The following is a 15,863-nucleotide window of genomic DNA, read 5'->3' as shown; positions in this document are numbered from 1 at the left end:
AAAGATTCTTAGGTGTTTTTAGGTATTGTTCGAATTCAGGTTTAATAGACCCAGAAATTTCCAAAACATCCAAAAAAAGCTGATTTTCCGGACTATCTTGTTTAAGAGGATCTAAGATCAAGTTAATTCATGCCATCATATTCCCTATTACTATGTATGGGTGTGAAAGCTGGACAATGAAGAAAGCTGATAGGAAGAAAGTAGCTTCCTTTGAAATGTGGTGTTGGAGAAGAGTGTTACGGACTGCCAAAAAACCAAATCAGTGGGTTATAGATCAAATCAAGCCTGAACTGACCCTAGAAGCTAAAATGACTAAACTGCGGCTATTGTACTTTGGTCACATTATGAGAAGACAAGAGTCACTGGAAAAGACAATCATGCTAGGAAAAGTAGAAGGCAGCAGGAAAGAGGAAGGCCCAACAAGAGATGGATTGACTCAATAAAGGAAGCAATTTCCCTCAGTTTGCAAGATCTGGGCAAGGCTGTTAAGGATAGGGCATTTTGGAGGACACTGGTTCATAAGGTCTCCATGAGTCAGGAGCGACTTGACGGCACTTAACACAATGGAAGATCAAGATACATTATTCCTCTTCTAATGGATCGTACTAGTAACTCTGTGTCTGAGCTAATGCCCTATTTATTAGTGGCAGCGACCCTAAGGTTTACATTGGCAGTGGCAAAATTCATCTCACTCCTTATATCCCTTAAACAATAATATTGCCTTCGACAATATTTTTAATAAGTTTAGAATTATGCTGCTCAAGATTTATGAATCAAGGAGCTTCTAAGGAAGAATGGAAAGGAAAGGATATTCAAAAATTTTGGGGTTTCTTAAACCCAAACCTGAAAAATATGTGGCACAAAGCTGAACACTGGGCTCGGCCACCTGTCGCCTGCCACCTCCAAAGTCCATGTGGAGCCCAGTGTTCAGCTCAAGCTGCCACCTCCGAAGTCCATGTGGACTTCGGAGATGGCAGGCAGCAGGCTCCGCAGAGCGTTCAGTGCCACCGCCTCTGAAGTCCAGCCAATGGGTAAGTGAAGGGGAGAGGGAGGGGGATTTTTTAAAATGGTAGCAGGCCCAAAGCAGCCCCAAATAATACTGAAAAAATCAGCATTATTTGGGATCCAATTTTCGGCTCCTTTATAATGTTGCAGTTGCCCCCAGTGTTGGAAAAAAACCCTGAAAAATACTAAATGCACACCCCAAGTTGGCCGAATGCAAAACCCAAGTTGGTAACATTCATTTAGGCACAAATACGATTCTTTCAATTTGAGCCAAAACTTGTTGGGTGCTGTACAGTTTTATCTTATCTCTCTCACTTACAAGGACTTTTTGCCTTTCTCCTCTGTACAATCTCAAGGATGAATAAGCTCTAGCAGTTTTGTTTATGGTACAACATGTATTCTGACTTTTAATATAATGTTTTATTTGCTTTTATAATTTTAACTAAAAACTATTTTTATAAACTCAGTAATGTAATTACATATTATATATTTCTCTCTCCCCTTTTAATATATACATCTAATGCCTCTGTGTCTGACATAATGCCTTTTTTATTAAGTGACAGGGATCCCAAGGCTACATTGTCAGTGGCAAGATTTGTTTAGTCCTTATATCCCTCAAACATTAGATTTAAAATTACGCTGCTCAAGATCAATGGATCAAGGAGCTTCTAAAGGATAAAGGAAAGGAAAGGCTATTATGTATTACATATTCCCCTGAAGAAGCCTCTTGGGTGACACGCATGGATTATTTTATCTGAGAAATAAAATATATTTTATTACATTTAAATTGAAAATAATTTGTTCTTCAGGTGGAAACTGTTCTTTGGAGAGGGCGGGAGGAAGCAAGCCAGTTAGTGCTCCACATATTTCTTTATTTTTAAACCACTTATATCCTGCCTTTCCTTGTGGTTCAAGGGGCTTACAATAATAGTTTAAAACATTTTTGGCTAAAACCAGCCTCAAAGAGGCTGAAAATGTTTCACCTAAATCCCATCCCAAGGAAGATTGTTTACAAGATAACAATGTGGTGAGTTCACTTTACGGAGCAGAGGCACTCCTGTTTTGAGGTATGTCTGGGTGCTTCCTGGACAAATATGATGTTTGAGCCAGTCAGATTGCTCCTATCGTCCTGCTCACTGATCTTTCTTCCCTTTGTTGCATTCCCCTGGTTTAATCTTCATGTCTGCTGCTGCTCTGCTTTGTGCGTAAAGAACAGCCTCTTTCAAACAAGCAAGACTTCCTCCTTTAACCATCTCCTCAAAACCCATATGCTTCTACAGACCGCCTTCTCATAAAGGCCGACTATACATAACTCAAATAACATAAAATAAATGTCTCCTTTGTTGGTTCTCGTAGGTTATCCGGGCTGTGTAACCGTGGTCTTGGTATTTTCTTTCCTGACGTTTCGCCAGCAGCTGTGGCAGGCATCTTCAGAGGAGTAACACTGAAGGACAGAGAGACACTGTCCTTCAGTGTTACTCCTCTGAAGATGCCTGCCACAGCTGCTGGCGAAACATCAGGAAAGAAAATACCAAGACCACGGTTACACAGCCTGGATAACCTATGAGAACCAATGAACTCTGACCATGAAAGTCTCCTTTGTTTTCTGTCAGGTTTATGTAATATTAAGTGCAGTGGATAGGACTCCCAGGCCCCGTAGCCCACTGGCGGGAGCTTTCTGGGGCCATGGCTGTAGTGCATGCGCACCCCGCGCAATGCACCATCACTTCCGGGTATACCCGGAAGCGACATGAATGCTCTAGCGATCTCGGGCAAAACACTATGGTTTCCATAGAGTTTTCTCTGAGATTCCCAGCTGGCCGGCAGGCAGCCAGGTGGATTGGCTGGATTTTACCCGCCAACACCGGGCACTTGGCAACCCTAGCAGTGGATTATCTGACAGTCTCAATACAGTGGCTACAACATTCAGAAATTTCCTTGTTTCTCTTTTACTTGATGTTACTCTATGATTTGACCGGGGAAACAATATTTCACTTTTCCCAGCAACTTACCCTTCTCTTTTGACATAGCTTTCACGAAAGGGGTCATTGGTCGGTCAACAAAGTCTTCTGAATGGTTTATCAGTCCCTCTTTCACTCCTTGGAATCCAGACAGTAGAACTATAGGTATATGTCCCAGCCATAGAGTGAAAATATTTCCATATTGCTTTTCTATCTGCCATTTGCATCAAAAGAGACAACAGAAATATATTCAGACAAGCTGTTTCCAAATCAACATTGTGCTTTCCTTTTCCACATGCAGAAGTCCTCCCTGCCCACCACTCCTCACTGTATTCATTTCCCTCTCAGATTTCTGTCCCTTCCAACCTCATCATCCCTTTGTTCTCTGGAGACACCCTCACATCTCCCTGTTATAACATCCTCATGTTTGTTGGTGAATACAAGGATTTTGGGGGGCTGTGTGGCTCAGTGGTAGAGAATCTGCCTGACACACAGAAGGTCCCAGGTTCAATCCCCGACGTCTCCAGCTAAACAAGATCAGGTGATGTGAAAGATCTGCCCCAGAGGCTCTGAAAAGATGCTGCCAGCCTGAGCAGGCAATACTGACCTTCATGGACCAAGTGTCTGATTGATTGTAAGGCAGATTTATCTGATATTGTATCAGTCATGCAATGGGATTTCTGTGTGGCTCAGATGCATAGCAGCCCTTTTGCACAAAAATCACATTAAATATATGGCTACACATAATTTTTGATGGCACGACTAATAAGCAGCTCCATTGTGGTTGCCCACGGTGGCTGGAAAACACATTTTACCTGTAGTGACCCCACCAATGCCTGCCCTTCCCTGCCCTCCACAAACCAGTGAAAGTGCTTGAGGAGTCAGCTTAAATGGGGGGCATCGAGAAATAGGATTGGCAACCTCCAGGTACTCGATGGAGATCTCCTGCTATTACCACTGATCTCCAGCTGACAGAGATCAGTTCCCCTGGAGAAAATGGCCGCTTCGGCAATAAGACTCTATGGCATTGAAGTCCCTCCCCTCCCCAAACCCTGCCCTCCTCAGGCTCCACCCAAAAAACCTCCCATTGGTGGTGAAGAGGGGCCTGGCAACCCTATTGAGAAATAAAAGTTTTCCCCTTGTGTCTGCTGTCTTGGGTGCTCCCAGCGGTTATTGGGGCACTAGGGTTGCCAGGTCCCTCTTCGCCACTGGCGGGAGGTTTTTGGGGAGGAACCTGAGGAGGGCGGGGTTTGGGGAGGGGAGAATTTGGTCCAATTGCCAAATAGGGCCATTTTCTCCAGGTGAACTAATCTATATCGGCTAGAGATCAGTTGTAATAACAGAAGATCTCCAGCTAGTACCTGGAAGTTGGAGCAACCAAAACACAGAATACAATATAGGAAAAATGCTAAATTTATATATGTGAATAAAGTGCAGAAAGTGACAATAAATATATACAAATGAAGTACAACAAGATACAGGTAAGTAATATATCAATCCAGCATCATAGGAACTTGGAAAAAAACTCCTAAGTCCGTTCAAAGGTAAGTCCAGTAGTTACACAGAAGAAATAATATTTTGTTATAGAAATTTGTTGTATGTCTCTTCAGTCTGTGTCTCAGTTCGCTGGCAATTAAACAATCAAATTGTGCCTCCAAACAGGTCGTGTACTGCATCTTATGCAAATGTCGTCTGATGTACATAGGCTCCACAATCAGATCAGTACGTACAAGAATTTCTGAACATCGATCCAGAATACGCACAAAGAATTTAGAAGCGCCGCTCACCGCACATTTTCTGGAGAAAGGACATAGCGATAGTGATATGTCCTTTTGCGTTCTTTGGCAGTATTGGGGGCGACCCTTTGATACACAAAATATTCAAAAACTTCTGCACCAGATGGAAACTAGACTCATTTTCCTTCTGAGAACCTTATCCCCAGATGGTCAAAATAATGAAATCGATTATTCCTGTTTTTTATGATTTGCCAATTGTATGTTATGAAAATTAAGCAGTTTCCTTTTAAGAGTCCCGTTCGGCCATACAGTGGTTTGTTCAGCTGCAGCTTATTAAGGGTCTCTTTAATCCTTTTAGTAACGTCCTAGCTTGTTTAACTTCATTCTATCTTAACGGAGACCCATATAGACACTGTCAGTGGTCCCTAAGGAGATGTCACCTATTATGGTTTTTTGAAATTGTGCTTTTGGGTAAGATATATATTTATATATATTTTTCTATGACATTTTATAATATGAATTTTCTATGAAAGTCAATATCTGATGGCATAGTTCTTTTTATTATTATTTATTCAATTAATTATTATATTGGGAATATTATTGTATGGATTTTATTGTACACAGATACATCTACCTGATGAAGCCATATGCGAAATGTGATTATGATCTAGACAACACGTCCTGTCATCCCTTTATTGTGGCTTTGCATTCATTGTTTAATCGCCAGCGAATTGAGACACAGACTGAAGAGACATACAACAAATTTCTATAACGAAATATTATTTCTTCTGTGTAACTACTGGACTTACCTTTGAACTTTGAACTTAGGAGTTTTTTCCAAGTTCCTATGATGCTGGATTGATATATTACTGACCTGTATCTTGTTGTACTTCATTTGTATATATTTATTGTCACTTTCTGCACTTTATTCACTTATATAAATTTAGCATTTTTCCTATATTGTATTCTGTGCTGTTTTGGTTGCTCCAATTACAGCACTGAGCCTTTGTTTTCCACAGTACCTGGAAGTTGGCAACCCTCCCAGAACCTCTTAAAAACGTAAATGCTCTCTGCTGCAGCAATCTCTTTTAAATGTCACTGCTTCACCATGAAAGACTCCAATGACAAGTGCTGGCAGATATCTGCAATATCTATTTCCAGTAAACAGAGGTACCTAAAGAAGCAACGAGCTCAGGCATTTATCCTGGCTGGCTGCATCATACTATAGTGTGTGTTGTAACATGTCCTAGATATTATTTCTCAGAACATTATTCTAACTAGCCTCTCTTCCTTCACCTGATCCTGTAACATCACACCTATCTAGATCATAGTCTCTTTCAACAGAGAGGGAATCTTGCTTTCCAGGAAGCTGAAGCAACTGTCATTTAAACACTGATTGCTGGAGCAGACAAGAGAGAAGCAGCACAGGTATCTTTCTACTCCCACGCTGCCCTGGAAAGGGGCCATTTTCTCCAGGGGAACTGTTCTCTATTGGCTGGAGATCAGTTGTAATAGCAGGAGATCTCCAGCTAGTACCTGGAGGTTGGCAACCCTAGCTGCAAACCTTATGGCCGCCAGACTTGGCAGGTGAGCAGATTCGTATTTATTTTATTTATTTATTTCCTTATATTTATAGCCCACCCTCATTCCCAGCCAGCCGGGCTCAGAGAGGCTTACAATACATAATAAAACATCAGTTAAAAAATGCTTTGAAACTTCATTCACACTCTGTACTCCATATAAATTAATAACGAAGATGGCATTCAATACTCATAAATAATGGCTACTAGAAAAACCCAGCCAGGCAATGAGCCCCCCATACACCAGTTAGGGGGAAGGATGGGGAGGCCAGCAATGACAAGAGAGAAAAACTTGCAGCTTCCCTCATTTATAAACCTGGCAGAACAGTTCCATTTTACAGGCCCTGCAGAACTCATTTAGGACCCGCAGTAGGGTTGCCAACCTCCAGGTGGTGGCTGGAGATCTCCTGCTACTACAACTGATCTTCAGCCGATAGAGATCAGTTCACATGGAGAAAATGGCTGCATTGGCAATTGGTCTCTATGGCATTGACGTCCCTTTCCTCCCCAAACCTCACCCTCCTCAGGCTCCACCCCAAAAACCTCCCACCGATTGTCGCGAGAATTTTTTGTATTGAACATTAGTTCATATTAAAAATATTAGTTTATATTAAATGAGTTTGGGTTAAAAATAACCACACTTATATCTTAATATTATAACCTATAGCCATACAAAGACCTGACTTTTTAGCTGACCCCAGTTTTCAATTAGGGCCTCTGATCTTAAAGCAAATTGCAGGCTAGAGGCTAGTTACCCAAAAGAAAACACACCAGGATGCTTGTAATTGTTTAAGGAGAGAACGAACATTTGGTCCGGCAGCAATCTATCTGCTAAATTGGGGGAACTTGTCACAAACAAACAAATTGTCAGAGACCCTGTTGAAAATAACATTCTGGGAACAGAAAGCTTCAAAGCAAAAACATGGCAAGCCTATCTCCGGGAAAACATGAAAGGAGGGCTGTTGTAAAAATCTTTCTCCCACAGTTTTACCTATAAAAGAGCCTCCCAAAATCCTGGTATTTTGTCATTCTAGGGAAAGAGATCAGGCTTCCCAGTTGTTGCCATCTCTCTCTCTGGAATTGACCCAGAGGCCTCTGTAATTGTTTGTCTGTAATTGTTTGTCTTGCATGTGTGTAAGTTTTGTTATATTCTGTCACATGTATATATATTTAGTTAAGTATTGCTTTTTCTCTTTGCTTTATATTTCCTTGTAAGTATAATAAAGCTGCATGATTTACTTTATCTGTTCTGTGTGCTGTGTAAGAGTGTTTCTCCAGATCTCTCTGGGTTGCCTTTTGGTAAGTGAAGCAGGCAGAGAACCATGCACAACGAACTAAGGTTTTTGCTAAGCTTTGGTGAGTAGGCTAGCAGAGATTTTCCATTTACATCAAGGACCGAGGGAGAGGGCAAAAGGAAAATTCTTCCAACAGTTGGTGCCGTCAAAGACTCGGATGATGTCTTGGCAATTTCTCTGTTTATGCCAGGAGTAGGTAAGTATTCCTCTTCCTTTTAAAAGTTTAGTTTTAGCAAGCGTTTAGTTTAAGGCTTTGTTTAGGTAGCGAATCTGTTTTTGTGACAATTGTGAGTAAAGGATTGTTACTGTTAAGGAACTGTTTTTGTGAACAAAGGGGCTTAAGAAGCGTTAAGTGTTTAGAAATTTCCAGTACTGTAAGTGGATTGAGGATTTTTTGGTGTGTGTGTATGTATGTGTGCATGATTTTTTTTGTTTGTTTTAGATTAAAGGAATTTGATAGTATTAAAAAGGTTCTAAGAGCTGGGCTTGAACCTTAGCATTAGAGATACTACGAGCCGGCCTGATATCTCTACAGTAGAATAAGTGATTTCCCAATACCCCCCCTTATGAGCTGGGTCTAGGGGAGGGGGATGGTCTATAGTATGGTGTGTTTTAGGGCTAGGAAAAGCCAGATATGATCTTTTGGTAGTAGAATCTTAGAGGATTTATGAGCTGGCCTAGATCCTATATTTTTAATGCCTTTATGAGCCGGAACTAGAGGCATTAAGGCCCCTCTCTATGAGCCGGTTTGGGGAGGTGGCAAAATAAGTAGATTAGAAGGCTTACGAGTTGAACTGGGCCTTACGCAGTTTATGAGCTGGGCTAGACTGCGCGCTTTTATATGTGGTTTAATGATTAAAGAGATCTCTGTGTGATATTTTTTTTAGATAAGTGTTTTTAAAATTATATGCCTTTGTTTTCTTTTCTTTTTCTTTCTTTTTTTTGTGTGTAACCGGTTATAAATGTCATTGTGTCTGGGTATGAGTATGTCTGAAATTTGAATGAGTGATATTGTGCTTGATTAGAGAGGTGGTCTGTAAGACTCAACAGAATGCATGTTGTAGCGGGAGTGTGATTGTGTGTGAGCAATCTCTGTGTATTCTTTGTAAACCTAGCCCACTCAAGTGTTTTCACAAGCACACTTATATCCCATTAGCTTCAAATAAGCTTGCCCACCCTCTGACTGGGACTTTACCTATGATGCCTCTCATGCTGAGAGCCAAAATGGGAAACCTCGTGTCAAGGCAAGCAGGTCCTGTTAATATCAATGAGCCCATCAAACGCGGTATAAATGGGCAGTCTCCTTTCCCTCTGAACCACCTTAGTTTTATGAGTTTATTGGGGAGCAGAGCTAAGCCGTAAAAGTGCAGAGCTCTGTGCTCCAATATCCAGCTACCCTTCCCCCTTTCCAATTTATAAGCCTCGTTGCACCAAAGCTGAGCGAAAGGGTTTTTACCCCTCTCTCTCGTGCTTCCAACGAAGCCCCTTGTGATTTCCCCGTCTCCTTTTATTGTGTGTGTGTGTGTGTGTTTGTATAAAGGAACATGGGGGGGGAATAAAGGTTTGTTCTGATTAGTTCTTAGTGCGGTTCTGAAAGAATGCCACCCAGGAAAAGGGAGCCTCCTTAGTATGAAGGCCTGGTTTCCCTCTTTTTAACCCTAAAATTGAAAATGTGTAGCCTTTAGTCATGATTTGCAGTTGCAGTAAAACTTCCCTAGCCCAGAGACGTCTATCTGGCACAGGGAGGACATAGCTGTATACCATGTTTTGCTCTTATATGAAATAGGATTGTGTGTATGCTTTACCTTTAATGAATCAATATTTAAGGTGCCTGCTTTGTGGGAAAATCGGCCGGTATTCCCCCAAACTAGACATCCCTGTTCTCTCAAAAATGGAATGCGGTTTTCGCACAGTTGGCAAATGGAAAGTTAAGTTGGAGCGTTGCAGAAAGCACGTTCCCCCACCCTTGCATGCGTACTTTTCTGGACTTAAAATAGTCACCTCACACCCGGCAAACATCTATGTGTGTCTGGAACAGTAAAATCATGTACCAGACGCCCAAAAAAATCACATCTCCAGGCCATTCCGGGAGAATCTCCAGGTCATTCCGGGAGAATCTCCAGGTCATTCCGGGAGAATCTCCAGGCCATTCCAGGAGACCTCTTTCTCATCTAAAGATAACTGTCCCTCTCATGGGCAGGCTTTGGCCCCTTGTGCCTATATCATTTTGTTTTGTTTTGTAATGCCATAAATTTAGTTTTAAAACTGGTACAAAAAGACAGGCTCCCTGGCCCTGTCCTACCCACCCACCCCCCAAGCTCCAGTTTTGGCTGCACAGCTTGGTTTTTGCCGTCTACAGCAGAATCCCCTGTTGTTGTTTTTAGCCAGTCCAGCAGGATGCCCAAAAGCCCTCTGCACAGGTGCAGAAACACAGTCCTTTTGGGTAGTCCTTTTGCTCTCACCCTTGCTCCTTCTTTGGAAATAAGAGCTCTTGCTTGTTTGCAAAGTACATCACATGTCTAGCTCCATTTTGAAAGGATTTTTTTTTTAAATCCTTTGGGAAAGTTTCACAGGTCCTGTTTGGGCCCCTCCCCCGGCAGGAACCTTGTGGTTTGCTTTAATTTAGCAAACTCACACCAGGACCTCAATACCCAGGGAAGCACAGAAGCCCTATTTTTTTATTTTAATTATTATTGTTTTGTTCTCATTCCAATGTATTTTTGCCTTAATTTGAAAACAGTTTTGAAACTTGATTAGTAAACATTGGGTGCCTCGTTGCTCTCCCAACCTGGAACCCACCCCGGCTCCCACAGTGCACTCTGCACGTGCCCAGGAAATATATGAGCCCATTTTTATTTATTTATTTTGCATTTTGAATTTGGAAGTTTTTGCAGTTCTATGCTAAAATTAAAAGTTTTATAGGGGAAATGCCCATGTTTTTTTTTTTGTTCAGTCCTTTTTTCCCTTTAAAATATGAGTTACTATGGTCTTTTGTACTTATAACTTTTTATTTGATGTTGTCATTTTGGACTTTTTCAATTTTTTTTAAAATTTTTGTTTTATGTTTGGCATTTTTGAAACTTTTCAAAGGCCCCAATTTTTTTTATTTAGAACTGCTAGTGAACTGCTTTGACCCTCCCCCCCCCCAGCTTCTTCATTCCCTTAAATGCCTGTCAAAAGGTAACCTGGGATATGAGGGGGGGGCGACATGCAACCCTGTAGGAACCCGGTTGCTAATAGAGAACTCATAGTTCCGCCTCTTGCAAGCACTGCAGCAATCAGCGGAGCTTTTGTTGTCTTTAATTGTGCAGTGGACACCAATTTAATACCTTTAAAAGCTTTGGGAATGCCCCAAGCTGCCTGTTTTGGAGGCAGGGGAAGTTCTGGTTTTACAAATGGGGGCACAAGATAGCCCAGGCACCTCATTTCATGAGTCACCTGGGAATGGGGGGAGGTTGGTTGGGGAAACCAGTAATCTTTTAATTTAGTTAAGTTATGTAGTTATGTTATGTAATGATTGGTTAAGTTTTGTACTAATTATAAGTTATTTACTAATACTGGATTGTCGTGGGTGAACTCACTTCCCACAGCCATGATATATTCCTGTTTTATTTTTATCTTTTATTTTTATTTTTATTTATTTTTATTTTTTTAGCAGTAAACCAAATTTTATTTTTATATTTTTATAATCTTCCTCACTACACCAGCCTAACGGAGGAACGCAACATGATTACTAAATATGTTTTGTCTTTTCTTTAATACTTTTGAGGGTCACCCAAGGAGAGGTGCAGAATTACAATCCATACCGGCTGAAGTGGCATAACATCCAGTCAGGGGATCTGGTGTGGACACTGACAGGCCGCAGGCACAATGAGTTCCAGCCACAGTGGGGAGGGCCGCACAAACCGCTCCTGGTATACTACAACCGCGCCTGATATACTACCAAAGTCCAGTGGAACCATGCTTCACATGCACAGAAGCTTGTCAACCCTGAGACGACTGCAGAACGTGCCAGCCAAGAGCCAGGCCAACCAAGGAGACGAGAACCCTAGCCCAATTCCCCCGCCTCTCTTTACGCTACAAGAGGGGGCGCGTCCTGCAACCACCAGCCCAGTACCCCAATGAGAACTATTTTTTTTACATCATGCCACCAGCCACCAGAAACACCTCATGACCCTTGAAGTTTTTTTTTCTGAGCTTTGCTTTAAAATTTTGCTTTGAACTTTGAGCCTCTGATCCACAACAACGGACACTTGCTGACAGTAAATGTACAAAGTATTGCTTTCCCATCTAGATTAGTAAGAAACATTTTTTATAGATAGTCAGGAGTATCCCCATTGGACAAGACTCTGAAAGAAATCCCTCACCAATCCCCAAGAAGTTTAATAAAAAGAAAGGGAATCCCAACACCCCACGACAATCCAGAACAATTTAGGGAACTATGTAGATGCTTGTGTGTGTAGTATTTTTGGATAGGTACTAAGCAATGATTGTGAATGTTGATTGATGGCGGGAGGTATGTTGTTTTCGTTTTTGTGTGGGTTTGGGTATGAGATTGTTGAATCTGTGAAAGGGCTTTAAAATACAGGGCTGTTCTGTTCACAGTTTTAGCCAGCAAACTAATCTGAAATATTCTAAATTTAGTTATTTTAAATATACTCCAGAATTCTTGATTCTGGGCATGGTTTATGCAAAGCAAGCATTTGTTATGAACAAATGGGGGACCTCAATATGACAACATTTAACTCTATAGCAAATTGTAATAAAACGGTCCCAATATATATTACATCTATTCACAGACCCAGCAACTTCATACCTCTTTGCAATGCCCACACACACATTGAAGGAGGAGCTTTATAAAAGTGCTCCACAGAGCGATGGTATGCGGATAGGAGAATATATTAGAAAGTATAAGGGGAGGTACCCAATAAGTTAAGGAAATAGAATGTAGGGAATAGTTTCGGCAGCTAGCTGATAGGGAAAATGGAAGTGACCTGCACACCATGACACCTATGCAAACATAAACCCCAGGAGTATTTTTCATGTACGAAATTGATTTCCAAAATTGACAGGATGGGTTAAGATACTTGTGTAATGATTAGCACTCTGGACTTTTAATCCAGCGATCCGAGTTGCGTACATTATGATTCTAATCTTAGTCATTTCTGTTACTGTTATAATTATGCTATATTGCCTCTCACATTGTATGCCAGCAATATTTACACTTTTAGACCGCCACCTGATAAGTAATTTGGGTTATTTTTAACCCAAAAATGGGGTACTGTCACGAGAATTTTTTGTATTGAACATTAGTTCATATTAAAAATATTAGTTTATATTAAATGAGTTTGGGTTAAAAATAACCACACTTATATCTTAATATTATAACCTATAGCCATACAAAGACCTGACTTTTTAGCTGACCCCAGTTTTCAATTAGGGCCTCTGATCTTAAAGCAAATTGCAGGCTAGAGGCTAGTTACCCAAAAGAAAACACACCAGGATGCTTGTAATTGTTTAAGGAGAGAACGAACATTTGGTCCGGCAGCAATCTATCTGCTAAATTGGGGGAACTTGTCACAAACAAACAAATTGTCAGAGACCCTGTTGAAAATAACATTCTGGGAACAGAAAGCTTCAAAGCAAAAACATGGCAAGCCTATCTCCGGGAAAACATGAAAGGAGGGCTGTTGTAAAAATCTTTCTCCCACAGTTTTACCTATAAAAGAGCCTCCCAAAATCCTGGTATTTTGTCATTCTAGGGAAAGAGATCAGGCTTCCCAGTTGTTGCCATCTCTCTCTCTGGAATTGACCCAGAGGCCTCTGTAATTGTTTGTCTGTAATTGTTTGTCTTGCATGTGTGTAAGTTTTGTTATATTCTGTCACATGTATATATATTTAGTTAAGTATTGCTTTTTCTCTTTGCTTTATATTTCCTTGTAAGTATAATAAAGCTGCATGATTTACTTTATCTGTTCTGTGTGCTGTGTAAGAGTGTTTCTCCAGATCTCTCTGGGTTGCCTTTTGGTAAGTGAAGCAGGCAGAGAACCATGCACAACGAACTAAGGTTTTTGCTAAGCTTTGGTGAGTAGGCTAGCAGAGATTTTCCATTTACATCAAGGACCGAGGGAGAGGGCAAAAGGAAAATTCTTCCAACACCGATGGCAAAGGGGGACCTGGCAACCCTAACCCGCAGGGCCCTGATGCTGCTAGGGAGATGGTTCCACCAGGCTGGGGCCTGGGCCGAAAAAGCCCTGGCTCTCATCGAGGACAGCCGCACACTCCTCATAGTTTGTAAAGCAACTTGCACAGTTAAATAGCCCACCAGTCACCTTTATGTAGGACTGCAATGAGATTACAAATAAGAAAAGCAAGCTGCTTTTCTACCAACATGTTCTATAAGTGGTCATCTATGAAGTTATTCGTTTGATCTTGGCATTCATAGGGTGATCATGAAAGAACTGATCAGGAAGCCATTTGCTCTCTCCCCTTGGGAGATTTGCAAATGTTCCCTTATTAGGAGGAGTCAGAGCTTCCTGCTGAGTGCTCTAAAATGTTCCCACATATGAGCTCTGTGCAGATGCAGAACTCATACATGAGACTGTGCAGATGGCCACATGAACATCAAATAACCAATGTAACATTAGGAAGAAAATGAGTCCAAATGCTCGTAATTTAAGTATTAAGGAAGACGTACCTCTAGTATAGATTTGCGAGATATGCCGGTCCAAAACCGCCAAAGGGCTCCAATGAGAGGCAGTCGAAGAGGCCCTGGAGGATACGACTTGCTTGACCGGAACAATTTTACAAAGAGAAGAATCAAGAGGCACACTAGAACCCCCAACATTATCCTGCCTACTCTTTCTCAAACTTTACAACTTGAATTCTTTTTCTCTAGAGACTTTTGGCTTACTTCTCTTTATTTATCCACTGACCGCCATTTATATATTCCGTTTATTAAGATAACAAGATGACAAGTCTTCTGACACGAAAACAATGCAACCATCCAGACATGCATTATAGTAACACGTGAACATGTGTTACTATCATTGTAGCTCATTCCAATATGTGTCACTCAAATAATTATAGATAAGATGGTTAGTATGGAAGGTCAGCATAATCCAACACCAGGCTACCAAGAACAGTTTTCATGAATATTCTGAAAAATTAGGTTATCATATATCATGAAATATACATAGCATTAGAGATGCATTTGTACATCTTTAAGTATTTGGAAGGCTGTCACTTAGAGGAGGGCAGGGAGCTGTTCCTGTTGGCTGCTGAGGAGAGGTCTTGCAATAGTGAGTATAAATTATGGGTGGAAAGGTACCGGCTGGTTATTAGGAATTTGTTTTTTTACTGTAAAAGCAGTTCAGCGGTGGAATCGGCTAACTGGGGAGGTGGTGAGCTCTCCCTCACTGGCAATCTTTAAGCAGTGGCTGGATGAACACTTGTGAGGGATACTTGAGGCTCATCCTGCACTGAGCAGGGGGGTTAGACTAGATGGCCTTTATGGCTCCTCCCAACTCTATGATTCTGTGTTTATAGAGTGTGTTTTTCTGCTAATCTTTTACTTTTCCTCTTCATGGATAGTATAGAACATTGTCAGTATGGCTCTGGGGCTGTCCATTGTTTTCCACAAGTATCATCCAGAAAGGATGAGGACCATTACTCCTCAGGATGTATGCTTCCACTGATCACTTACCTAGTCTGACTTATTTCTGGCCCCATTTGGATGAGTATGGCTGTTAAATAGCCATCGTCAGCAGTTGTTTTACAGCTGCAACCCTGCTTTGAGTGAGAGAGAAATTGGAATTTTTTTGTAATAATATTTATTTATTTTACATAATAGGCATAGAGAAAATGAGAAAAAAGAATAAGACAGAATAAATAATACAGATAGTACATACCATGCTGAGATTACGACTACAGATATGAATATCTAACAAATTCACGTCAAATACCCAATTATATAAAATGTAAAATTCAAAAACAGCTTATCTAAATATATTACATGAGAAACAAGCAAGTAAATGAAATACATATCCTAGTTTGATTATTTCTGTAATATGTATGATTGTTTTAATCAATATTATTCATCTCTACATACCCTAGTTTCTGAATAATCTCAATAATTAGTTTAAATATGTTGAAACAATGTATTATTATTATTATATTTTTAACTTCAGAAATATATAATCTAGATGGTATATGTAAAAGATGTTGACAAACTTTCAAACCAGATTTTGAGAACAATAAGAATAATATAGATTCCATTTATAATAC

General features: G+C 40.7%; 1 protein-coding gene across 1 annotated transcript in view; it reads right to left on the bottom strand.

The window, feature by feature from the left end:
* LOC130477890 (cytochrome P450 2J2-like) overlaps positions 1-14,430 on the bottom strand; it is a 37,029-nt gene extending 22,599 nt beyond the window's left edge. The window contains exons 1-2 of the mRNA XM_056849971.1: positions 14,275-14,430; positions 3,018-3,180 (exon numbers count right to left, since the gene is read on the bottom strand). Of these exons, the coding sequence (XP_056705949.1) occupies positions 3,018-3,180; positions 14,275-14,424 (313 nt within the window). The 5' untranslated portion in view covers positions 14,425-14,430. The remainder of the gene's footprint in view (positions 1-3,017; positions 3,181-14,274) is intronic.
* Positions 14,431-15,863: the final 1,433 nt, after the last annotated feature.

The sequence above is a fragment of the Euleptes europaea genome, chromosome 5 (assembly GCF_029931775.1).
Source record: "Euleptes europaea isolate rEulEur1 chromosome 5, rEulEur1.hap1, whole genome shotgun sequence".
In the NCBI taxonomy this organism is placed as follows: domain Eukaryota; kingdom Metazoa; phylum Chordata; class Lepidosauria; order Squamata; family Sphaerodactylidae; genus Euleptes; species Euleptes europaea.
The sequence above is the reverse complement of the archived record's forward strand: the minus strand, read 5'-3'. Positions and strand labels throughout refer to the sequence as shown.